This window comes from Cercospora beticola, chromosome 3 (assembly GCF_033473495.1).
Source record: "Cercospora beticola chromosome 3, complete sequence".
NCBI classification, from domain to species: Eukaryota; Fungi; Ascomycota; class Dothideomycetes; order Mycosphaerellales; family Mycosphaerellaceae; genus Cercospora; species Cercospora beticola.
The window spans coordinates 1,329,727-1,354,032 of record NC_088937.1 but is presented as its reverse complement, the minus strand read 5'-3'; the positions used below and the strand labels follow the sequence as shown (position 1 = coordinate 1,354,032).

Genomic DNA, 24,306 nt, shown 5'->3' with positions numbered 1-24,306 from the left:
TGGTATCTTCGTCCTTCTAGTCACGACCCACCCTTATCACTCAAAAACGCCCCTGTGGTCTGTACATGCTGTGCTTCAATCAAAACAACCAGCCGCGACGCTTCTTCTCTTCTGTCTGTGTCCCACGATTGCTGTTCCTCTTCTCGCGAGCCTCGAGCTGTCTGAGGCCCTCCATTTCTTTCAGAACATGCTCGAGCAGTTCCTTGCGCTTGACCACGTCAAGATGCCGACGAATCTTCGGATCCTCACGTGCGAATCTTTCAATTGTGTTCTCGTCCAGATCGCGTCCCCATTTCTCCAGCACGCGAGGGAATTGGTAGTAGAACTTGGATAATAGTTCAGCGTCCAGGAAGAGGTCAGCCGTGGACGTGAGTTTCTCCGCCACTGCGTCAAGGAAAACCTCTGGGCAGTAATATTTATTCTTGGGCTGCGCGCACTGCCGACTCTTGACTGCTGCCAAGCGCATGCGCAATATGTCAGCACGATCGCGGAGGAAGAGAGCTTCTTTGCCCTTTTCAAGCAGAGCTGCTGAGAAGCCGCCTGCGCCTCCAACGCCATTGCCTTCCAGCACGATGTCACCTTTTCTCACACGATCGATGAAAGACAACACGTCTTTGGCCTTTCTTCGACCGCCAATCTGATCTTCAACTGCCTTCAGGGCATTCTCGCAGGACTGCAATTCATCTTTCAGGCCTTTGGAGATGTTTTCGCGTCCCTGCTTCCACTCATGGTCTGTGACCTCAACTCGATACTTGTACGGCTTGACACAGATTTCGAGTTCGTCTGAGGTGTCATACGCAAGGTCTTTGAGGATGTTTTCAGACGCGCTTGTGATGGCTTGCACGGCAAATGGGTGCGAAGCGAATGGAGTATTTTGTATAAGGTCCTGCACAGCACTGTGTAGTGCTTGCGCGGTGACTGTCGTTGCCAGGCGGCCAATTCCCAGCTTTGTGAGTGTGGACGCCGAAGCGTCAAGCTTCAGATGCCAAAGAGGATTCTCTGGGTCTGCTTTGGGCAGACTCTCGAGCGGCTCTTGAATCGATTCTGAGTTTTGATCGACTGGCCGCAGATCTTCCACAGGCCTGTTCCAATACCTTTGTGCAAGCAGATTGAGGACCTGCTGATCAAGCTCGCGCTTAACGATATCACGAACTTCCTGCCGCCCAAATTCTTCGGAAACCTTCTTGAAGCCATGTTTGAACACGTCCAGCGACTCAGCAAGGTAGCTCTCAGCACTCAGAGGTCGCTCGTTATATTGCACTTTAAACTCGTACGATGCCTCGGCGAGCTCGTGATGAATGGCTTCACTGGTTGTCTTCAACGACGCGGACATGGTGCTCTCCAGAACATGCATCAACTTTTTGCGTAATGCTGGAGTGCCAACCGTAACATTAGACTTCGCCTCCGGTCCGAAAGTGTCCGGGTGGGCATTAAAGAAGGCCGCTTCGTTCTTCGTAATCAGGCTTGTAATGTTTTGTGCGCCTCGCGAGAACAGAGACCTCGTTTCCTGCGGAATTTTGCAGACCACGCCGACGTAGCCTAACCGCAGAGGGTAATTCTTGTCTGCGAGGATCTGAGCCCCTCGCTCCGGGTCGACCAGATCCATCTTCGTCACAACACCAATCGTCCGTTCGCCTCGCGGATCCGCTCTCCTTGCCGCACGAAGGGCTGTCGAATTGGCGAGATCCACGTCCGCTGCGGAAATGGCTAGAATGATATTAGGTGCCTTGATATATTTGTCGCAGAGATCCTGTATCCTTGTGCGTAGTTCGGTGGGCTGGTCGAAGGCCTCCACTTGGATGTAACCCGGAAGATCGATCAAAGAAAGATCAGGAACGTTAGGCGAGTAAATTCTCAGTTGAATAGGATCGTCCGAGACGCAATCCTTCTCTGGCACAGCCAAGTTCAGGTCCAAGAGTGTCTTTTGAATCTGACTGAAGTCTGTCATTCGACCAAGACCCAGCGCAGGAAACTCGCCATACTCTGCGGCCACCTTGGGAGTGTTGACCAGGGTAAGCTCAATCGGCCGCCGGGTCACCATGTTTGAGCCTTTGGGAAGAAACTCGTGTCCAACTATGGCCTCCAGGACAGAACTTTTTCCTGAGGACTGTGATCCGACCACAACGATTGAAGGTAGTGTGAGCGTTTCTGATTGTCCCACAGTCTGCAATAGCGACCTGATCTCGATCATTTTCCTTGTGAGCAGCATCATCTGGTCGTCTCTTGCCGCCTCGTCTCCTGTTCTATCATCCTCTTGTCCCTCAGAGTCAAGCGCGAACGCAGCAGCGGTGGCTGCACCAGCTCCGGTGACGCCAACACCACTCTGCTTGGGCTCGTTCGGGCCACCACTTCCACCTTCGCCTCCTTCTCCTCCTGCCCGTCCCTCATATATGTCCTTCATCCACTGCGGCATTTGTATGCTTTTTGCATCCTCCTTAGTCTTCTCAGCACCTCGACTGATCTGTGCAAAGATGCCTCCCATTCCTTCCATCGCACCATTCGCCGCACCCACGGTAGCGTCCCTTGCCCGACCGAATACATCCATTGCATACGCTCCAGCCTGGGCAGTCTGATACTGCAAATATGCCAAACCTCCGACCATCGTCAAACCCATCATCGCTGGTACACGAGCCAGCTTCATGAAGAGTTTCGGGATGACACGAGCGAACGAGGCATGGCGGACTGCTGGCAGATTGTGCATGGCATTCGCGCCCGCAGGCCAGGCTTTCCGCTGAGTCCATCTTCTTAGAACGCTTGTTGATCCAGATAATGCGGAGTGTGTTATGGGCCTTTTGGCAGCGAGCACGCTGCTGCTGTAGAGGGTGGCTACATTGGGTCGCGGTGCTGGGACGAGGGCTGTCGGGGTTCGCTGCGCGAGCCGCGAGGACAGCAGCCTCGAAGTCATTGTCCAAGCATCGGCGCCAAATGCACGTTGTTCGGAGGTCCAGGAGGTTGACAGTCGTGATGTTGAGTTTGGCGCGATGATCTGGTTTGCCGTTCAAGAAGTTGCTTGCGCCCGGCTCATGGAGCGAACAGAGCTTCCAAGTTCCACCAGCCACGACCCACTCGCAGGCAGGGTAAGCTGGGTGATATCATCGCCACGGCTAAAGCTCATCGCAGCTTTGCGACTCCGCGATCACTTTCAATAGCTGTCGATGCAAATGACTTTTGTGAACGCCTTCAAGCAGACCATCAGGCAGCCCGTATTTCGATCAATTCTCGTTGTAAGCATCGCCTTGCTTATCGGATACTTCTTCCTGGCTGATTCTTCGAAGCAACAAACACGCAAGATGCATATCGAGAGCATTCCCATGTGTAAGCAAGCTGAGACATCAAGGTGGCTCGGCAGCGCATTGACATTGAACTTCCAGGGGAGGGAACTGGCAACAATTATGCCTACCGTGTGTATATCCTGCAGGATCATGCCTTGAATGCCGCTGACGCAAGTTAGTCGTGACGGACGACAAGACGAAAGAAGGAGTTATCATCGATCCGGCAAACCCACCAGAGTACGATCATACATTATACGCAGCGGTTCATGCGAGAAGGAGTACTGACAACACTCAGGGTCCTGCCATCGCTCAAGAAGGCTGTCGATGGAGGAGTGAAGCTGACGAATATCATCAACACACATCAGTAAGCTCGGCATCCCGCATGTTGGTTCGAATCCTGATCTTTTCGCAGCCATCATGATCACGCCGGCGGCAACAAGGAGATCTTGAAGGCCTACAAGCTACCCATCATCGGTGGCAAAGACTGTGATCAAGTTACGAAGACTCCTAGCCATGGCGAGACCTTCACCATAGGAGAGGGCATCAAAGTCAAGGCTCTCCATACTCCTTGTCATACACAAGACAGCATCTGCTATCTATTTGAAGACGGCAACGACAGAGCCGTGTTCACCGGCGACACTCTGTTCATCGGCGGTTGTGGGCGATTCTTCGAAGGCACAGCGGAGGAGATGGATGCTGCACTGAACAAGACTCTTGCTGCTCTTCCGGATGACACCAAAGTCTTCCCAGGGCATGAGTACACGAAGGGCAACGTGAAATTCGGTATCAAGGTGTTGCAGTCCGACCCGGTCAAGAAGCTTGAATCATTCGCAAGTTCCAACAAGCAAACCCAAGGCAAATTCACAATCGGAGACGAGAAGCAGCACAACGTGTTCATGCGGCTCGACGATCCAACAGTGCAGAAGTTCACAGGCAAGACTGAGCGGGTTGATGTCATGGCGGCATTGAGGGAGGCGAAGAATAACTCGTGATCCATAGCATGTATAGCAACGAAGAATCATTCCAATGAGTGACCACAGCATGTCATTGGAATCGCTTTTGAGTCACTTTTTGTTTGTCCGGTCTCTCAGGCAGGAAAGCGGTGGTCAAAGGGTCGTCCCAAAGCAGCAGTGCAGCAGTGGGGCTTCCCCACGATGAATGACTGCTTGATTCGACTCACGCACCCCACCAGTCGGCCTTATAGTCACGCCCGGACATGGACAGCTCACCTGCGACATGTACCTGCTTCGCCTCCCTGCAAACAACTTCCATTGATCACTTTTCCTACGCGAGATCGCATAGCGATGATCCTACGAATAGCAGCGTAACCGACAAACACAATTCCCGCGATCATGGCGACACGAGCAGAGCGGTACAAGGAAGTGCCACAGTCGGCTCAAGAGCGCCGAGCTGGCGAGAATGTATGTGCTGCAATTCGCAATCCTCTTCATTCCATTTGACATTCACGCATCCCTTGCATAACGATCATTGGTGCGACGCTCCTTTCTGACTGACTGTCGTGATAGGCACTCAGCGACTTCGCCGACTATGTCAATAAGCAGCAAGCGCTACGGCGCCCGCCGATCAATGGGCCGGAGAAGACGAACGGCGCATCCAAAACCGAACATGCAGAGCTCGACATTCTCGACACATTAGATCTCGGAGACGACAAGCCCAAAGTACGGCTAAAACACCTTCTGCTCGATGTCGATGATGCGACAAAGGATGAGAGTACGAAGCAGCTCGAAGCTGTCATCAGTACGCGACTAGATGAGGGGCACAATGAGTGCTTGTTCGATGTCGGATTGGAGGACAATGGCGACAGCCAGCAATTGACCGAGCAGGAATGGGATGCTGCTCTCGCGCGGCTGCAGGCCATCGCCACCAAGCTCAAGGCCGATTGGAAGGTATTGATGACCAAAAACGTCCCAAATAGCCCAGTCGACGTGGGCAATGAGAACAAGAAAGAGCGAGGATGTGTGGGTAAGATCATGATCAGACGGCGACCTACCGATGTCGATGACCAGATTGAGACCCGTATCGCTGTGGTGGGCAATGTCGATGCAGGCAAGAGCACGTTACTCGGTGTGCTGGTTAAGGGCGGGCTGGATGATGGTCGTGGCAAGGCACGGGTAAATCTCTTCCGGCATAAGCACGAGATTGAATCTGGTCGCACATCGAGTGTGGGCATGGAGATTATGGGATTTGACACCAAAGGCGAGGTCGTGGTTTCTGGAGTACCTGGCCGAAAGTTGAGCTGGGAGGAGATTGGAAAGAGAAGCGCCAAAGTCATCTCGTTCACAGACTTGGCCGGGCACGAGCGCTACCTACGGACAACGGTCTTTGGACTGTTGTCCAGCGAGCCCAATTACTGCCTGCTTATGGTAGCGGCGAACAATGGCCTGATCGGAATGTCGAAAGAGCACCTCGGCATTGCCCTGGCTCTGAATGTACCAGTCATGGTCGTCATCACCAAGATCGACATCTGCCCGCCTCAGATCCTGCAGCAGACCATCACCCAGTTGACCAAGATCCTCAAATCTCCGGGAGCACGCAAGATACCTATCTTCATCAAGAACCGCGAGGAGTGTATCAACACTGCTACACAGTTCGTTTCTCAGAGGATATGCCCAATCTTCCAAGTCTCCAACGTCACAGGCGAATCGCTGGATTTGGTTCGAGAATTCTTGAACATCCTGCCACACCACGGCAAGTACGACGTGGATGCTCCTTTCGAGTTCCACGTCAACGACACCTTCTCGGTTCCATTCGTTGGTACTGTGGTCTCCGGTGTCGTGAAGTCGGGCATCGTCCATGCTGGCGACACCGTCATGGTTGGACCGGATGGGCTGGGCCAATTCACCACGACTACAGTTCGCTCCATCGAACGAAAACGCATAAGCACTCCCGCTGCCACCGCCGGCCAAAGTGCTTCGTTTGCACTTCGACGAGTGCGACGCAAGGACGTGCGGAAAGGAATGGTAGTCCTGCTGGCCAAATCCGATGCAAATCCGCATCTCGAGGCTCCAAAGCCACAGGTCTACCGCGAGTTCGTTGCAGAGGTCCTTATCCTTTCGCACGCTACCACCATCCGGACCAAGTATCAGGCCATGTTGCATGTCGGTCCTGTGAGCCAGACCTGTGCCATCATCGACATCGACCGAGACTACATCCGAACTGGTGATCGAGCTACAGTGGCTTTCCGCTTCGTCCAACGTCCAGAGTTCTTAGCTGTTGGCGACAGGATACTGTTCCGTGAGGGACGTACCAAAGGTCTTGGTATCGTCAAGGCTGTTGGGTACGATCCGTCGAAACCTCTGAACCCGGACCCGGCGAAGCAGAATGAGACACCGAAAAGCGAGCCAGTTGAATCGAAAGGCTCGACATCTAAGGCTGCGTAAGCACCGTTGAACTCGGAGCCATTGGGTCTCGCCAATCGCGGCCGCTATTGTGGATGAATCTCTACACGCTGCGGTAGATATGCCTACGAATATGACATGTTTCACGATTGGGCAATGCATGGCGTTGGGGTGATTTTGGGGTTTGAGGTCTGGCTGACCTCACAATACAGGGACGAGTAGACTCTGTATTTGTTCTTGTAGACATGCTTACTACTTCTTCTTTGGAACCTTCTTCTTTGGACGTGCTTATCGTGACGCAGTTGGGCAGCGAGCACATTCACATTCGACTTCATTTCATCGCGGTATAAGCTTGACAAGCGCCTTACGCTGCCTACATTTCACCTCTCAATACAATACACTTCACGATACTCCATAGTGAGTCGACGCAGAAGGATATTCGCTTACTGGACTGGAATCTTGCGGAGCTATCGAGGCCTATGGCGTCTTTCTGACCTTGATTTGAACGGATTGGATCTGCATGATCTATCTCATCTAGGACACCTTGGCACTGATTTCCCGCAGTCTATCTGCAGCACCTCCATGTGCTCTGGCTTTGCCGTTACTGAACAAGGTGAGGCCTGAGAGACCACTGCTCGCTGAGTCGGCACTACCGGTTCGCTCCAATGCAGGCACTCGCATCAGACCTCGGATGCCACCAGCTTTGCGAGCTGGAAGCTCTCCATCACCCGCAGTTGCAACGTAGAGCAGGTACTTCAAATTCGCCAATGTCTGCCGTATGTCCAGTACCCGAAGACTGAAAGCGCTGTCCAAGATTATGCGGATGTTCTGGTTCAGCAGGAAAACCGCATACTCGAAACGAAACCTTGGCATGCTCTTGCTGAACAGTGGATACGTTCGTAGTTTATCCTCGGCTTGCTCGCTTGTGATCGGGTTTTTGGTTTGCAGTATGCTAACGGGGTCATGAATAGAGCTAGTGCTTCCCCGTGGCGTGACCGGGTATGGTAGTGGGTGCGACAGGTAGAACGACAGAAGCTGGAGAGTATGAGCAACATAGCCAAGTGCAGCAGCCACAGTTTCTGGGGGCTCCGAGTCCAGATGGTCCGAGTTCGGGAGGTGAAGGCCCCCGATGCTGAAGGACAGAACTTTGCCCGAAACCTGCTCAATGGGGTATATGTGCTGCAGGTCCTCACAAATTCGTCGCCGTTGGTTTTGCATTGCGTTCTTCTTGGCCTCGTGCTCATCTCGCATACTTGGGAATTCAGGCTTGACCTGTTGCATGGTCCTTTCGTGATTCTCGCGAGTGGCGGCTTCTGAGGCCATCAAATCGCGTCTAGTCTTGAGCGCCGCACGTCTTTCTTCTTGCTGCTTGCGAGCCTTCTCGAGCTGCTTTTCCACAGTCTTCTTGGCGTAATCGATCGTTTTAATGCGATCTTCGGCTTCGGCGACTGCATCACGATTTGTCAAAGCTGCCTTGCTCGCCTGCAGCAACCGTTCTAGATCGTCCGCGATCTGGTTACGCGTGGCCAGGGCATCCTGAATGCTGTCATCCAGTTTGGACAGCCTTAGCAGCGCATCAAAGGAAGAAGTGCTGACCGCTCGTGACTGCACAGACGAGGCTGTTGCAGCTGAGCCTGGTCGAGACGACGTGAGCTCAGCCACTGACCCGGTGGGAGCAACGTAAAGGCCGTCAATCATATGCATGATGACAGCGTTCTCGGGCAATTTCGTGTGGAGGGCGTCCATCTACAGCAATCAGCGGTGTATCTTGCCCCGAGGGTTCACGCTCAAGATGCCAGGCAGCCATACATTTTTACCCAAGTAGTAAAGGCCATCCAATGCAATGTCCACGGAAAGCAACTGCTGCCAATTCCCAGCTTTGGCTCCTTTGGCCCAGACACGCAGCTTGACATTGCCCGATCGCGTGACTCCCGGGGCACATGCTGTCCAGTCTATGTGTCGAAAGGTGGGATTCATGGTTTGCTCGACTACTTCAGAGACATATACAGGCTCTGCTCGGCACCTGTCAGTGATGCCCCCATACTTTGCCCATCACGGCTTACCTTTAACGCCCTGCACATGCAAGCTGAAGAATGCATCTGCCATGCGCCCAGTGACAGTAGCCTGCAGCTTCTCCTGTCGCCTTTGCGGCGTAGCATTGGCCCATTCCAGAGTACTTCGCCTCCTCGGCCTCCTCAACTGTGGCCGTCGTGGAGATGCTTGTGCAGTCTGTGATACATTCTCCTTGCCCTTTTTCGACGTGGCTGTCGGACTTCGACTAGCAGGAGTGGCCTCTTGAGGACGCTCATCATCGGTAGCTGCAGCTTCCACAACTGCCCGCAGATCGGTCGAGCTTCGCGAATGACCCAATGCCTTCTGCTCTTGGAGGGCGAGCAGCTTCGCGGGCGACGTGAGAGTCTGTGGCAGGGCATCGTCATCGTAGGCCTGGTCTTTCCGGCGCACCGGCGAGGCGAAACCGAGCGAGATGTTGCGGAGGGAGATGGCCAGCAGGTTGCGCAGGCGGCGGTTGGTGGGCAGCAGCCATGAGGAGCGTTCAGCCGGGGTCGTTGTCGAGTTGTGTTGCGCCATGCATGGCGTCTTCTATTGCCGTCGGGAGGGCGTGAGAGGTGCAGCAGCCATGGACTCGAGCGGCCAATGCGACGCAGTGTTGTCGGTGCGGTCGGTCGTTGCTTCGCGAGTTGGACGTGAGCTGACTGGCGAAAGCTTGCCCTTCCGCTGGCTGCCAGAGCCTCGACCTCACCCAAGAAAACAGGAAAACGCCACGCCCGCGCACTCTCGCATCCATCTCCTGATACGAGATGCAGCATCCTCTGTCACGATGCTCTCTCCTGCTGGGAGCACTGACCGTGCACATGCACGAGAGAGACACGGCCGGGCGCTGACGACTGCGTGTGCTACACCTCTGACTATATCCCATCCCACCTTTGACGAAGAGACATGGCGCTATGGACGCCTCCGGCAGCAAGAGACAAGCTAAATTCGCCTTCGTGACTGTTCAGCCGCGAGATGCTGGCAATGAAGGCGGACGCAGCAGGGCCGCGAGATCCCACGCCGCAAGTGTAGGCTACCGCAAATCGCAACAGGCCGCCAAAAGCAAGATGAGACATCGTGTATCTTCACGCAGTGATTTCCGTGCCGCAGAGAGCTTCTCCAGCGGCCCGGGCAACAGATCGGCTTCTTCACAGCACCAGCACCATCGATCTGATAGTGTCAGCAGCGTTGTCGATGAGACCCAGTGTTCGCCCGATGGAGAGGAACATGTCTCGAGCGCGGTGGCCTTGCCGTTGGCGAAATCGCTTTCCCCTGCTTACGGTGCTGGCGGTCTGTCGACATTTGACTCGGTCAGCGATACCTTGTCAGCAGGCACAGGCTCTCTCATGGCCTCTGTGGTCTGGCCTGTGGTGGCCGGAGATGCCATCAGTCGACAGTGGTTCGAGGACTTCTGCACATCACCTATCGTGTTCCATGCGCACTGCACCGCTGGGGACACCTACTTGGCCTATCTCGAGAACGACTTGACCCACATTAACAATAATCGCACGCTCGTACATAAATCCAAAGCCATCAACCTCATCCGACAAGGTATTGAGCGAATCGCGACAATGATTCGGCACGAACAGGAAAAGTTGATCTTTGGGATGCTCATTCTTTCCAATCACGAAGTTGAGCCTCGACATCTGGAAGAACGGGCTCTCCCATTTCGACCACATTTGCCCTCTGCAAACTGGTTCAGGTAAGTGCCAATGAAGGCGCCACATCCCTTCACGTCTAATGAATCTAGGTGCTGGGGACGCACAGATGCCATTGAAGCACACGAGCGAACTGCGTTTTTCCTCATCAATCAACTTGGAGGTCTGAAAGCCTTGCAGATGCCTGGACTGGCACCAATGGCCGCTCTAGTAGACATTTTCCGGCGAAGCTCAGCTGTGCACGACATCCGTCCTGACTTTGACTGTTACTGGGATCTTCATGTGTCAGACCTCTTGCCGGACTACTACGAGTCAATCATTTCCAGTCCGCCCTCCGAAAGCTCGTTTACGTGCACTGCAGGTGCTGGATTTTCTCGCCTTGCCAATGTGCTCCCTGCGAAAGCCATCACACTCTTCTCAGATCTCCCTTGTTTGGACATGTTCATGTCACAGTGCCTGCGACGCTGCTCGACCAATTCCAAAGAGCAGCGCTTTCTGGATGTCCGTAATGCGATCATCCATCGATTGCTGTCTTTGCCATCATGGGATGACCTTCCGGCTTATGAGCAAGACCGCACCAATCGACTCCTATACAAGATCTGTTGCACGACCTGCTTAATTTATTCCAACGGTGCAATGCTTCCGATGCCGTCACACAATGGCTGGAATGCTCGTCTCACAGCTCAGATCCGTAAGCTGCTAGAAAAGACAGATATGAGTTATTGGCACAGCAGTGTGCAAAGCTTGTTGCTCTGGACAATATTGATCTCGGGCATGGCTGCCTACGAAACAGAGAATCGGCTGTTCTTTGAGCACGCACTTGAGAGTTATCTCTCCCATCGGCCGTTGACGTATGAACAGGCCATTCTGGAGGTCAAGAACTTTATCTGGTCGGATAGCGTGTGTGAAATTGGCTCACGGGAGCTATGGAAGGCAAGCTTGCAGCATTACGATAGCCCTGTCGTCTAGGATATGTATTTCAACAGAAAGTACTGGCTGAAACAGGGCAATGCAGCTTTAGCCTAGCATCGATACGCCCCATGCAAACGACGAAAGCATTAGGAGCCGAGGCACTTCAAGCGGCACACCGCACTCAATGAGCCATTCAAGCCGCAACTGGTCTCTAGGTTCACGGAAATCGCAATCAATGTCTGCTCGAGCAGTGCTACTGCTTCGACGCCCTTGATGGTCAAACGCTTCTCGATTGGAAACCAGTTGCGAACACTGTCGGTGGTTCCGTACAGGTTCACCAAGCCCCTATTGTCCGATACCAAATCGGTCAGTCAGCCCAGTGGATGTAAAGATTGACAAACATTTGTCTCGACAAACCACGTGTAACGGAGATAGAGAAGATCGCGGTGACTCAGCCGGACAGACACGAAAGTACAACTATCCGATCACGCGCTGTAACATGGTTTGCATTACAAAGCCTCTCGACTTCAATATTATGTTCCAATACTCTTATATTACTTGCGCGAGCTTCTATATGTATCCTCCACTTCGGCTATTATCAGGGGCAGATATGTGTTGGGCAAGCAGCAGGGTTTCACGTGAAGACAAGTAGTGAATGTTGTCGTGGAAGTCACAACATGGCATGCTGTCTGGTAATCCAAATGGCACTGGCTCTATGGTATAGTGAAAACACTCGAGCATCTTTGGCTTGCTTCGACGTTATAATCCGAGTCTCTCCCAACCCCGTTCTTCACCGCAAAACGAGCAACAAAGGCATAAAATGTACAACGCAATGTCACTCGCTTCATTCGGATATCCAAAATCGAGGAAGGACTTCGACCCCGAAGCGACATACGTCCGCTCACAATTCCTCTCGCCAAAGACCTTTGCCTACGCACGAGCTATCATCGCTCTCTACTGCTGGATGACCATCATCGTCGCCTACTCCTGGCTAGCATACGAACAGGCGCACAACCAACTCCGCGATGTCAACATTCCTCCCTATACTCAAATCCTCGATCGAGGATTCATCGCCAAGTCCTTCAGTTTCTTCACGTTCATTGAATTCTGGTCACAAGCTTTCTACTTCATGGTCTCCTCCTGGCACACTTTCACCTATGCCAGAAGAGCTCCAACAGGCAAAAGCCACCTTCACGATGACTTGCCCCGGTTGCTCCAATTCGCTCACTCTCTCTGGCACACCACAATTATCACCTACCCGTTCCTGGTCAGTATCGTCTACTGGAGCAGCATGTACGCTCCTCCCTGGTCAAGCACGAAGGCCTTCACGCGATGGATCAATATCTCAGTCCACGGTCTCAACGGTATTTTCGCAATACTCGAGATCATCTGCAGTGCTGTAAAGCCGCCTCCTTTCGTCCCGCATCTGTCGGTAGTATTACTGGGACTCTCCTTATACTTGGGACTCGCATACGTTACGAAAGTGGACCAGGGATTCTATGTCTATGAGTGGATGGACCCGAAATGGGAATGGAGAAGCATTATGGGTCATATTCTGGCATACGCGGGAGGCATGGTGGTCATCTATTGTGTGGTGTGGGCTGGCATTTGGGTGCGTGAGAGGCTGCTGAGAGGTCGTGCGAGCAAGCGCGTGGTGTCGAATGCTACATCGGGTACCCAGACCGAAGGGGATGGAGTCTAAGGAAAAAGTGTGGCGTATGGGACAGCAGTGCGTGCATATGAGACTGAGTGAATGCTTCCGAGCAAAGCCGTTTCCGACTCCCAGATTTTATTTGCAGATTTGCAATTGGCGGCTTAGTTGTACCTACACCTTATTGAATCGCTTTCGGCTGTTGAAAGATGATCTGCCTCGTTGGTATCTCACTCATGTTTCGTGCCTCAGTTCCCGCAACCGACTCAACAGGTCACTTCCCTTCCATATTAACTTGATGCTGAAGCCTCCATTACCCAAGGCAAGTCGTTCGCGACGAGAATACGCTGTTCTCCCAAATGTAGAGGTCTCTCAATGGAACCGGCAAAGAACACTGAAATATTCGAAATTGCGACCAGGGATGCTCTTGCCAGAAGCCGAAGCGCTCTTCACCTATAGCACAGACCATTCCGACGTAGAATTGGTCCTGGACCGAAGCACGACTAGATACCCTTCCTTATTCATAGCCGTTGGTCATGGTATGCGTGACTGTGCTAGCGGCAGCTCTGGCGCCGCGTCTGCAAGATTTCGTGATCAGAGACACAGCTCTTGGTATGGTTCATCTACTCTGGTGGAAAGCCAAAGACACCGCAATCTTTTGACGCCCCGCTGTGTTCCGGACATCAGTTTGAGACATGTGACACTTTCAGCTTCATTGCCTTGGACGTTCAAATGTCTGATCAGATTGTTTCCAAATGACATAACCAGGACCACCGGCTTCAGCCGACCATCTTCTGCCATAGGATGAACGCAAGGACTGTGAGAATGCCATATATGGCCTTGTCGATCCAGGCGGGCATTTCGTCCTGTGGTCGTTGAACTAGTTGAGGCTGAGGCGCTGGTGGGTTGTTGACTGCTGCTGTTACTGTTGCAGGAGTTGGTGGCTGCACGGGCTGGACTGCAGGAGCGGCTATCACCTGTGGGGCGCTGGCGGCGGGTTGTGCAACGCCTCCGTTTGCGTCGACAGCAGTTCCATTCTGAGGCTTGTTGAGATCCTCTCTGTATGCTAGGCGTAGCTCGTCCGGCACAACATCGTTTTTCGACTCTCCGCCTGCTTCCTTCACTGCCTCGTCTTGTTCTGCCATAATCTCCTCGTTGGTCTTTCCGCATGTTGCACACTTACTCTTTCCGCTCTGCGCTGCCCACCGTTTTCGAGCATCTTCTGAGGCGTCCATACCACCGACTTGCCCCTTCGCATCGGTATCCATGAAGCTCCGGATCGCCACAAGCGCAGTTCGTATGCCCCACGCGGGCTGCCATGTTTCCTCATGATGTCCTGAGATGCTCAGGCAGATTTCGCGATTCACTTCGAACCTACCGGAGGGCGTCAGGAAGCGGAATGAAGGCGGCTTGAGCGGGTAAGCTGGTGGGAGTACTATGCGGCCATGGTAGATGCCGCCCTCGTACGGGGAGTCCGAAGTGCCGCGGAGCGTGAAGTGCCATTCGAACAGATCGGTCTCGAGCGGGGCAGCATGGAAGTCGGAAGATGGTGAGTTAGCGAGCTCCGATGCTTCTTTGAGAATGCGCTTAATGGTCGGGTTCTTGGAGGAGAACTGTCCCGTAGTCGACATGGCTGCGCAGGCAGTGGTGAGATGTGGAAGCAAGGGCGGCGGCACGGAGAGCAACGTCGGTGGGGTTATGGTGTGACTATCATGGCGCGAGAGAATGTTCGGTCGTGCATGCGCGTGCGTTGGGACAGCAGTGAACAGCTGTTAGTTGCAGGGCAATCAACGTGGTCGTTGTGGCAGACGCGGAAGGCAAGGGAAGGTTGCTGACGTCGCTCTCGGCTTCGCATGGAACGACATGTCTGAACACATGAGCTTTGTGCTTCGACAAAGATTCTACGACTGCGCTTGTTGTTACTCTTCGTGTTCTATTCCTTCGTATTCCGTGCATCGATTCAATATGATGCATCGTACGAGCTGCATCGACGACTCGCATGATCGCCCGAAGATTCAAGTCAATCCCTCACCAGCGCTGCCATGCGACTTTCACTCAGACACCCGCCGGCAGGCCATAGATCTTGAATCTTGGATATTCAATTCACCTCGGCCGGATTCAAGTTCTGAATTCAAGATCTATGCCGGCAGGTCATCGACCAGACAGCCAATTTCGCGTATAGCTCGCTGGAAGTAGGCGTGACCCCGGTTGCCATGCGCCAGTGGGGAGTCTGGGTGTGGGCGGACGGCAGCTGAATGACCCAAGTACTCCGCCGAGACTGTGCGGCGGCTGAAGAGGTCGTGCCTAATGTCGTCTCGGACTTCGCGCGGGATGTAGAGGTTGCCGTTCGCTTCCACCATCTTCTTGATTGTCTGCACCATACCTCGGACGCTTTCGAAGTCGGCTCGCTCGTTTGCACTCATCTCCTGGCACGCCATGTGCTGGAAGAAGCTCATCCAGCGCTCGGTACATTTCTTGTATGCCTCCACCCTCGATCCGACCTTGATTGCGATACTGTATGTTGGCTCGGCTTGTCTAACATGGGCTGTCAGCCCCATCTTGTTCCGATTCGAAGGTGTGCAACCTTACGTGGCATTGCTGCTGGTCGATGCATGAGAGACTGGATCAAGTGTTGTTTTCACTTGTGTTTGTGCCTGCGCTGGGACTTGCGCTGGGACTTGCTCTGGGACTTGCGCTGGGACTTGCACTGACGTAGCGTGCAAAGTGACAATGACATTCTCAAAGCCCTCGCGGGCCAGAATGGCGGCGATCTGATCTTGAGCAGAGGCGCCCAGGTTGGCCTGGTGGAGCGCCATCTCCAAGTACGGTAGGTTCGTTGGTGGTGTTGCCGCGGTTCAAGATGTTCGAAGTCAGTAAGACTGAATCCATGGTGTGCGAACGACCAGAAACTGCTGGAATTGGGCTTGGCTTGCAAATATTGGAAAGCCACGCCTGCGTCAGGCTCAAATCAGTGCACGGCTGCCTGGAGCAAACGGGGGTTGTGAGAAGTGAAGTCGAAGGGGGATCCCTCTGGCCTTCACATGCTGTGACAGCCGCAGCGCTGCCTCAAAATCTGCACGACCCGAGGTTGGCCACCTTAGTAGGCCTGGTTCAACGCGCGAATACGTTGCAGCGAGATCCTCGCCCGACGTCTGCGAGAGGGGTACTGCAAGAACGGAAAGAAGAAATCCATGGCTTGCAAGAGTCGGCTGTGCATCTACACCCTTCAATCGAGCTGATGCCACACAATTCCTTCGAAACGAGTCCTGTTAAGGGCGTGAAGATTTACTTCAAATTTGCCGTTATCTATGCCTAGGCGGGGAATAAAGCACGGGAAATTCTGACCCGTGTTCGAGAGGCGATGAAACCAGATTACAGTCGATTACTGCTGTTCGATCGTATCGTGTCGGAGAGAGCTACCGATCGAGGTGCGAAGACTGCTGCTCTCGATATCAATTTGATATGCAATTATGCGTCGTCGCAATGGACCAAGGTACAATGGCAGGCCCTGATTCAAACTGAGAGTTCCACTCATGAGTGGCAGCGTGTACTGTGTGTTCCTTGGGGGGTATTTGCAGGCCCTTGACCAGAATATCTCTCTACGGTGCAGAGGAGAATGTGTCGAGTGTCAGAACGCACAACTGTAAGCAGAATTCCATGCCGTTTCGACCACCAAACATAAGAATCCTAGCAGAAAGCCATTTGAACTCGCTGCGTTCTGCGTGCAACGACTGTTGGAGTCAAATTCATGCAGCACGATAGAAGGAGCGGACCCGCGAAAGCGGAACACGCTGGGTTGCATTATCACTGAGCCACTCTTCGCGTACATAAAGTACACGACCCGACCCAGAATGTTTGGTGCAAAGCGCGACACTCCGCTGTGGACTTCATGGACGCACGCCCTCAGTGATAAACGCGTTGACCTCCCGCGAGCTACAATCATAGCGGCGCCTCTTGATAGGACTGACAGAGATTTGCATGAACGAGTTTTGGCATGTTTGCAGGTCTTGCGTGGGCATTCGATGGCCGATGGCCAGATTTCGAACCCCCAGTCTCCAGGCCATTGCATTGATATCCCCACTTGTGAGATTTGTCAAGGAGGAATAACATCAAGCGAGTGATTATAGTTGGTCTATAGCATGCTGCGCCAACACTTTGGACTACCTGCGGGCGATCATCATACACAATTACGCTGTTGCCAAGATTTCCCGAGCGCCTGCATTACCTTGACTTATCTAGCATCCATGATCTCTGTCGCGATCCTTCTCTCAATATCGTCAAGCAATTTCATCACAGCCAATCTTCTGTCAGTTTCCGCCGGTCCTTGAGCGACAATCCGAAAAGCAGCGCCTGTCGCATTCGGACCTGGTGTGGCATCGTCTCGTGAAACTACCGCAGCATATCGGGCAGTCTGGGACAGTTTTCCAGTGATGACTCGTAGGTCAGAGTGTGTAGGAAAGAGAACTTCGGCGTTGACCACTGCAGTGAAGTCGCAAGTCAGCCAACGCTAAAGAGCGTCAAAAGTGGAGCTAGTGTGGCGCATACGAATCTGCTTTTGAATGTCCGCAAGATTCACAAATTCCGTACTCCATTCGAAGTGAGATGTGTTGCGGCGATGATGGGACATGTTTGGATGCTAGATAGCGCCTCATTGGGTATACATAGTATTTATATGGATTGCAGCCTATATTGGCCTTGCGTTTCATAATGTTCGAATAGAACTTGGTGTCTTGACGCAAGAACGCTCGGGGCAAGCTGTGGCTGTCTCTCCCAAAACTTTCCCTGGCAGCTTCAAGCAAAGAACACTATCGACACGTGCCTCTGCTTCATCATCCTGCACCGACGCGCATTCATCCGAAACACTTCAAACTTCTCCGCCCAGCACAGTCAATATGGTCAAGCTTGAAGAAGTGCCCGACGAGGAGCTCTTTGCCTCGCAGCAGGGCCCCAAGGACGACGAGGACGAATGGGACACGGATGATGGTACGCATGGTCTCTGTCATTGCAGTTGAACATCGGTATTGACAGCAACCCATCAGCGGAATCCGAAGTCTCAGACGTCGACGACGATGATGCCTACGACGAATCGCTCCTCGACCGCGTGTACGCCCTCAAAGACATTGTTCCTCCGACGTATCGCAAACGCATCAACAACATTGCCGAAACATCATACTCGTGGGCCACCAGTGCCGCCAGATTCAGCGGGAAGAGTTTGTGGGTGATTAGCACGAGCGCACTGCTGCTTGGTGTGCCGTGGGCATTGGCTTTCAGCGAGGAGCAGCAAGTGCAGGAGATGGAGCGGGAAATGAGAATGCAGCAGAGTGCGAACGAGGTGAGCGAACACTCATTGAAACTGGATAATGAGGCGATCGCATATTTCATACGGATACTAACAGATATGCACAGCTTCTCACACAGCCGGGTGGCCAGACCGGCGCAAAGCCAGCATTGTAAGAGATCAAGATGGACTGTACAGTTTCGGAGCATAGTAGCGACTTTATGTGCCACGCAGGGCTTGTGTAGCGCTTGTATTATATTCTCTGCTCATTCGCTGTATCGACTGAGACGCAGAGCTCATCCGCCTTCGTATCAGATTCCCCATTGCACACTGGACCGATGGAGCTCACAGCGTCACAGGTGCTAAAGTGGAGCCAACAACGTTCATCAACAGGCGACAATCAGGCAGCACCATAACTCACGATCGGGTCGTCATCGTTTTCGTATCCGCGGACAGCAGGAAATGAGCCATCATAGCGACAGCTTTGTTGGCTCTTGAGCTCAGTTACGAGGCTCGAAAATAAAAGGGGAACTCACTAATTCTCCCAAGCGCCATCCGCTTGTGATTTTGTGTTACCAGACGCTGCAGGAAGGCCGGGTTGGGAACAACAAGATAAGACGAAGGACTGTTCCCAGCTTGGTTGATCGATACCCGCTTGTCAGGCCCGGTGCTTCTCAGCTGAGTCGTAGGCTGCAGGCGTGAGAGAAGGGCTTACAGCAACATCCGGACCGGGTGCGGTCTTCCTTCTCAGCTGTGATCGGCCCCACTCCGTAATATCAGAAACGAAAACGCAGGAGATTCTTTAAAAGGCTGAAAGACCACAATGCAGATGCTCGTCAGCGCGTCAGAACTCCCAACCATCTTCACAATGGCAGACAGTACACCCCAATCAACACAGACCTACACTGGAACCTGCCTCTGTGGCTCCATCAGCCTTGTACTTACACTGCCTTACGACCTCCATGCCAAACCTCAAGGTCACATATGCCATTGCATAAACTGCCGCAAATTCTCAGGCTCGGCGACAGGGCTTGCATGCCTCATGTTACCTACGTCTCAGGTCCAGCTCCATGATCCGGAGGGGAAACTCAAGACTTTTATCGACACAAAATCTCGAAGCGGTAGAACTGTTGGGAGATCATTCTGTGGCGAATGTGGAAGTCCAGTGGGCGGACCGACGCGAACGGAGCCATCTCTGAGTGTCATTGCGCTCGGTCTGTTCGACGAGGTTCCTAAGCCCGTATTTGAATGCTTTTCGGCGCAAAAGGTAGACTGGGCCAAGTCATCGGTGGAGGCAAGTAAGCAGTACGAATATGTTGATGAAATTGAACAGTACATGGTGGGAGTATTTGCAGGAACTGGCTATTGAATTGACAGAAGTATGCTTTTGTAGAGTTCCAGAAAGATGACATGTTGTAGAGGTGAACTTGAACGACCACTTCTCTACTGTCCATTGCACCATCATGGTCCGTGCACCTAACTAGTCGTGCCAAGAAGACCCTCTTTCGGCACGAGCAAGCGATGGTCAAGGTGTCCATCTCGACTCTGTTCCGCAAGCTTCTGCCATTGACTTTCCTCATTCACCACACCCTCTTCGCCGAAATGGTTTCCTTCAAGCTTGCGACGCTCGCCGTCGCAGCGTTCAGTGCTGTCAATGTTCTGGCTCAAGACAATGTCAAGGTATGCAAGCTGGCGAAATACACCTCTCCAGCGAGTCACGGTTCTGATGCTATGCGAACAGGTCGAAGATGTCGCGGCCGATGCGGAACAACCCAATATCGCAGACCTGTCAATCGAGGACATGCAAAAATTCATGGAATCGGGCAAAGAGACGTGGGCAGCAGAACAGCAGCAAAAGCCGCTCAAGGCCAGCTTCAATGTGTCCTTCCCAGAGGCCGAGATTTTTGGTGTGAAGCTCGTCAATGGACGTCCGACACGCACTTTGATCACAATCACCAACAACGAGGACACCGAGATCAATGTCTTGGCCGCTGTTGCGGGTCTATACAGCCCACTTGGCCAAGTTGGCGCGCCTGACCCGCCTCAGAGCATTCGCAACTTGACTGCTGCCAGATTTGGGAAGAGCATCGCACCGCACACCTCTGAGACCTTCACCTACGCTTATGCGACGATCATGCAGCCTCAGGATATCTTGCTCGAGGTCAACGCAATCATTACGCGAGGCCCAGCAGTCTTTACTTCGACCGTGTTCCGCGAGAATGTGTCTGTAGTGGAAGCTCCAACGTCCCTCTTGGATCCTCAAATGTGAGAAGTCCCGACCACTCAAACAACCTTCTAGCATGTGCTGACTATGTTCGTAGCATCTTCCTCTACCTGTTCCTCCTCGCCGCTTTTGGTGGAACCGTCTACTTCATCTACAACACCTGGATCACCACATTGTTCCCACAGAAGAAGCGAGGTGGTAAGGGCGGGGAGCGTGCTAAGCGCTCGACTGCTGGCTCCAAGCCAGTAGACCCCAGCGAACAGGTCTCTGTTGTCGGTGCTGATGGCCCAGCTGTTACTTCTGGATCGTCAAAGGGCTACGATGAGAGCTGGATCCCAGCCGAGCACCTTCAACGCCCACAAGCGAGAAGAGTCGGAAGTGGACGACCAAAGAGCAGGGCGGCATAGATGTATCGAGCACGGGAAGGAAGACAAGCGGCACAGGTTCGAAGCACTCCACAAAACTCCAACTGGGAGCAATCCCGGAGTTGTGAGCGCAAAGCTTAAGTAATCCAAGAGAACCTCGCACAACGTGTCGAAGGGCATCAAAATCAAAACAACATTGGAAAATGCACCGGAGTAGGAGCAACGGGCCTCGCATGCAGTTCTTGCCTTCATATACGCCCGACGCATATCGAAACTTCATCAAAGTGCAAGCTAACGCGACTTTCCTCAGAAGTCTGAAACGCTAAAGCAAACGCCAACCATGTCGTCTCTCTCTGAGTACCCCGAATGCCCATTCTCCGCCCATCTCCACGCTCAGTACCATCCTGGGAATTCTGCCCACGGAGATGGCAGCCCATCCAGTACCTCTCGCATTGCGTCGAGCGCCTGCTCCACTTCACACCATGGTAGTCCATCCATAGAATCCACGATTCTGAAGGTGCTGGCAACAACTTGGTGAGTTGGACAGTAGGCACCGAAAATGTCTGGCCAGAAAGCTGTACGATAGCGATCGGCCTTAGCCCACGCGACGAGGTTGTCCCAGTCTGGCTTGCCTTTCATCAGGTTGGTAACATTGACGCCACGGCGCTGTCCGTTCAGCCAGTTGTAGAAGGAAGAGTATTGATTCTTGAATGGGACAAGAGCTTCGCCGTCGAAGTCCTCCACGTGCACCTCGAACTCGTTCTCGGCGTAGTAGATACTACAAGCTTCACGGCGGATACGGTTGCACACACCTGCACAAGGTCAGAAATGCTCACTGACGAGACTGGGACCACGCACGCAATAGACTTGGTTCGCCGGGACCTTTGCGCGTCACCTTGATGGGTTTGGCCTTGACCAGAGCATAGCGGTAGATTCTGTTTCTGATCTCTCCTGGCAAGTTGAGCAGGTGGCATGACTTGCGCTGCCGCGGACGATGGAAGCGCTTAGGCTTAGCTGGTATGGCATGCGAAGTAGTCTGTGACGAGTTAACATCTCTCTGCTCAACTAGACGCAACGCACGCTCACCTCCTCATCGGCAATCTTTTGCCTCTTGACAGTCTGCAGGCGTTCACTGCGGCGTGATCCCTCTGGCGGAGCCTCAGCCTTGCGCTTGTCTCCCATGTTTCGTGCTGACGGCGACGGCGACGACGATGTGTCGGTTGTTGTTGGTTCAGTGCAAGTGGGAGGCGGATGTAGGGTGACGGCGCGAACCAGGCAGCCAGTCGCGCGTCAATCTGCAGGCAAGAGCAGTGACCCAGGACGTTCAGAAGGAAGGAGCGGGTGAACCCTGCAGACCGTTGTGAGCTGCCCTCTGGAGCAATCGCCAAAGAAAAAACAACCTGTTCTGTGCAGAGAAACAGAAGTTCCCATGCTCGTCGGCTTGACTACAACCAAACCAGGTCCGTCTAGGAGTCTGCAAGTAAAAGTTTCATGGGCCTCTTTCTCCAGAAACCGAGTGAGCTGCCTGCTCCGAAAGTGACTTAAGATGCAAGAACGGGTAGCAACGAACTGGGTGGTGTAATTGTGGTATCATTTCTCTCCGTCTACGAGTGGGAGGAATCGCTTTTTTCTCATGCCGGTCATGACTCTATCTACGCATACAATCATGTAATCCATGGCCAAAGCTAGGCGGTCGATACGTTCTGAACAAATGGTCCATCACAAGAGTGCTGAATAGTCACTCTACTTGAAGACCTTGCCGTCGGCCCACTCGTACTCCTTGCCGTCAACAGTGATTGGCTTGTCCCACGCCCACTGGTCGTTGACAAACTCCTGGTCCTCGGCCTTCTTTGGGTCGAGCTTGGTGAAGGTGTAGCTCTCGTAGTCTGGAGCGACATCGAAAGCTGGAAGAGCCTCCTGTCCACGGACAAGGAAAGCACCCTTGATGATGCTGTCGTTGGTCTTGCCGTAGACGGATGCGGCGCCGAAGATGTACTTGCGGCTGGCCTCGAGACGGGCAAAGAAGCCACCAATCAAGTTGGAGGTCATGAAGGTCATGGTGAGCTCGTCGTTGTACTTGTAGTCCACCTGCCACAGGCTGTACTCCTCGAAGTTGACGTTCTTCCAGAACCAAGGAAGGGCGACCTCGCGGGTCTCCTCGTTGGAGTACTGGCGCTTCCTGCATGATGATCAGTATATCGAATTCGAGTATGCCAATTTTCAGTACTTACCAGTCGTCAAGGACGAAAGTTGGGCGGCCAAGAGCTTCCAGGGGGTGCTTTGGCTTTGGTGCTGGAGCAGCCTCCTCCTCCTCCTCGTCAGCAGCTGGCTTAGCAGCGGCCTTTGGCTTTTCGGCAGCCTTTGGCTTCTCAGCCTTTGGTGCCTTCTCGACCTTTGGTGGAGTGTTTGGGATGGCCTTGTCAATGAACTTGTACTCGCCCCAGACAGCAGTGAAGATGTCCTGGTGAACGACAGTCTCGAACCAGCGAGTGAAGGCTGGGTGCTGGGCGCGCCACTCCTTGTCAAAGAAGTGCTCGAAGCCACGAGAAGCGATACCGGCAACGAAGAGATCGGCGAGAGTCAGACGCTCGCTGACCAGGTATGTGTTGACAGTGAGGTGCTCCTCGAGGACCTTGACGTTGGCCTGGGTGGCCTTTTGTGCATCATCCACGCTCTTCTTGTTGTATGGGTCGCGGCCGACCAGAGGGCGGAACCAGGCACCGACGGATGGGAGGAGCTCGGTGTTGGCGAAGGACATCCATCGGAGGATGGAGGCGTAGTCCTGCTTGGTCTTGCCAAGGAGGGTGGTCTTCTCGTTTTGCGAAGTGACTGGAGACAGTTGTCAGTGCCCATTCGAGCGCTTTCTTTTGTGTACCAGAGTAATTTGTAGCGTGCGTTTCAGAGTGTGAATACGTTCTCAACAGTAATCTTCAGACAGGGATAACTGTAATTGAATATGTGGTTGTTCATCATTGCAGGATGTGGGGTCGTATGCGGCGCGTGCGAGTGGTCGAGCGCAGAAGAGGACGAGGGACTCACGGTAGATGGCAATGGCCATGGCCTCGGTCAAGACGTAGCCGTCGGCGCCCTCGAAGGTAGGGACCTTGCCCAGTTTGTTGAGCTTGCGGTAGTCATTGGTGATATCAGCGCCTGGCTTGGTCTCGACGAACTCGAGATCAAGACCGTTGGCCTTGGCGACGGCGAGGATGGCGGTGGTGCGCGGGTTGCGCTGGAGTACGACGTCGTCAGCGGTGTTCACACCCGAGTGGCTACAGTCAAGGTGTTGTTTGTGCCTATGGTGGGCGGACAATAGCTTACCTCGTAGCTGTAGATCTTGCCAAACGCCATTGTGCGTGTGTGAATTGTAGAAGACGGTGTCGATTACAGTGCGCCTTCGTTGGCTGTAGAAAGCAGAATGTAGTGTGGGTGGTAGTGGTGGTGGTGGAGGAGCAGAAGTTGTGTGACTGGCGGAGGGGTTCATCGCAAAAAGTTCCAAATGGCCCCTGCACGCCAAGGCTCGCCAGCTGCTGCGCTC

General features: G+C 53.4%; 13 protein-coding genes across 13 annotated transcripts; 7 read left to right on the top strand and 6 right to left on the bottom strand.

Annotated features, from left to right (window-relative positions):
* Window positions 1-79: 79 nt before the first annotated feature.
* On the bottom strand, window positions 80-2,905 carry RHO25_004488 (uncharacterized protein; the record flags this gene model as incomplete). The annotated part of the gene is made up of 1 exon (XM_023595410.2): window positions 80-2,905. One exon carries the CDS (start codon window positions 2,903-2,905, stop codon window positions 80-82), a length of 2,826 nt encoding a protein of 941 aa, XP_023457775.1.
* A 250-nt stretch (window positions 2,906-3,155) lies between these two features.
* Window positions 3,156-4,264, top strand: RHO25_004487 (uncharacterized protein; the record flags this gene model as incomplete). The annotated part of the gene is made up of 6 exons (XM_023595409.2): window positions 3,156-3,224; window positions 3,276-3,315; window positions 3,372-3,401; window positions 3,452-3,509; window positions 3,568-3,636; window positions 3,685-4,264. The coding sequence occupies 6 exons, from the start codon at window positions 3,156-3,158 to the stop codon at window positions 4,262-4,264; spliced, it is 846 nt and encodes a 281-aa protein (XP_023457774.1).
* A 360-nt stretch (window positions 4,265-4,624) lies between these two features.
* Window positions 4,625-6,673, top strand: RHO25_004486 (uncharacterized protein; the record flags this gene model as incomplete). Its single annotated transcript, XM_023595408.2, has 2 exons — window positions 4,625-4,693; window positions 4,799-6,673. The coding sequence occupies 2 exons, from the start codon at window positions 4,625-4,627 to the stop codon at window positions 6,671-6,673; spliced, it is 1,944 nt and encodes a 647-aa protein (XP_023456882.1).
* Window positions 6,674-7,165: 492 nt separating this feature from the next.
* Window positions 7,166-9,220, bottom strand: RHO25_004485 (uncharacterized protein; the record flags this gene model as incomplete). The annotated part of the gene is made up of 3 exons (XM_023595407.2): window positions 7,166-8,377; window positions 8,441-8,643; window positions 8,695-9,220. The coding sequence occupies 3 exons, from the start codon at window positions 9,218-9,220 to the stop codon at window positions 7,166-7,168; spliced, it is 1,941 nt and encodes a 646-aa protein (XP_023456883.1).
* A 377-nt stretch (window positions 9,221-9,597) lies between these two features.
* Window positions 9,598-11,310, top strand: RHO25_004484 (uncharacterized protein; the record flags this gene model as incomplete). Its single annotated transcript, XM_023595406.1, has 2 exons — window positions 9,598-10,385; window positions 10,434-11,310. 2 exons carry the CDS (start codon window positions 9,598-9,600, stop codon window positions 11,308-11,310), a joined length of 1,665 nt encoding a protein of 554 aa, XP_023456878.1.
* Window positions 11,311-12,085: 775 nt separating this feature from the next.
* On the top strand, window positions 12,086-12,955 carry RHO25_004483 (uncharacterized protein; the record flags this gene model as incomplete). Its single annotated transcript, XM_023595405.2, has 1 exon — window positions 12,086-12,955. The coding sequence occupies one exon, from the start codon at window positions 12,086-12,088 to the stop codon at window positions 12,953-12,955; it is 870 nt and encodes a 289-aa protein (XP_023456879.2).
* A 728-nt stretch (window positions 12,956-13,683) lies between these two features.
* RHO25_004482 (uncharacterized protein) lies at window positions 13,684-14,535 on the bottom strand (the record flags this gene model as incomplete). The annotated part of the gene is made up of 1 exon (XM_023595404.2): window positions 13,684-14,535. The coding sequence occupies one exon, from the start codon at window positions 14,533-14,535 to the stop codon at window positions 13,684-13,686; it is 852 nt and encodes a 283-aa protein (XP_023456880.1).
* A 507-nt stretch (window positions 14,536-15,042) lies between these two features.
* Window positions 15,043-15,720, bottom strand: RHO25_004481 (uncharacterized protein; the record flags this gene model as incomplete). The annotated part of the gene is made up of 2 exons (XM_065602561.1): window positions 15,043-15,439; window positions 15,494-15,720. 2 exons carry the CDS (start codon window positions 15,718-15,720, stop codon window positions 15,043-15,045), a joined length of 624 nt encoding a protein of 207 aa, XP_065458633.1.
* A 2,076-nt stretch (window positions 15,721-17,796) lies between these two features.
* Window positions 17,797-18,358, top strand: RHO25_004480 (uncharacterized protein; the record flags this gene model as incomplete). The annotated part of the gene is made up of 3 exons (XM_023595403.2): window positions 17,797-17,887; window positions 17,944-18,236; window positions 18,311-18,358. The coding sequence occupies 3 exons, from the start codon at window positions 17,797-17,799 to the stop codon at window positions 18,356-18,358; spliced, it is 432 nt and encodes a 143-aa protein (XP_023456881.1).
* A 647-nt stretch (window positions 18,359-19,005) lies between these two features.
* RHO25_004479 (uncharacterized protein) lies at window positions 19,006-19,551 on the top strand (the record flags this gene model as incomplete). The annotated part of the gene is made up of 1 exon (XM_023595402.2): window positions 19,006-19,551. The coding sequence occupies one exon, from the start codon at window positions 19,006-19,008 to the stop codon at window positions 19,549-19,551; it is 546 nt and encodes a 181-aa protein (XP_023456874.1).
* Window positions 19,552-19,703: 152 nt separating this feature from the next.
* Window positions 19,704-20,813, top strand: RHO25_004478 (uncharacterized protein; the record flags this gene model as incomplete). Its single annotated transcript, XM_023595401.2, has 3 exons — window positions 19,704-19,862; window positions 19,924-20,447; window positions 20,504-20,813. 3 exons carry the CDS (start codon window positions 19,704-19,706, stop codon window positions 20,811-20,813), a joined length of 993 nt encoding a protein of 330 aa, XP_023456875.2.
* Window positions 20,814-21,164: 351 nt separating this feature from the next.
* RHO25_004477 (uncharacterized protein) lies at window positions 21,165-21,953 on the bottom strand (the record flags this gene model as incomplete). Its single annotated transcript, XM_023595400.1, has 3 exons — window positions 21,165-21,583; window positions 21,630-21,807; window positions 21,858-21,953. The coding sequence occupies 3 exons, from the start codon at window positions 21,951-21,953 to the stop codon at window positions 21,165-21,167; spliced, it is 693 nt and encodes a 230-aa protein (XP_023456876.1).
* A 561-nt stretch (window positions 21,954-22,514) lies between these two features.
* Window positions 22,515-24,119, bottom strand: RHO25_004476 (uncharacterized protein; the record flags this gene model as incomplete). Its single annotated transcript, XM_023595399.2, has 4 exons — window positions 22,515-22,950; window positions 23,003-23,600; window positions 23,811-24,000; window positions 24,090-24,119. 4 exons carry the CDS (start codon window positions 24,117-24,119, stop codon window positions 22,515-22,517), a joined length of 1,254 nt encoding a protein of 417 aa, XP_023456877.1.
* Window positions 24,120-24,306: the final 187 nt, after the last annotated feature.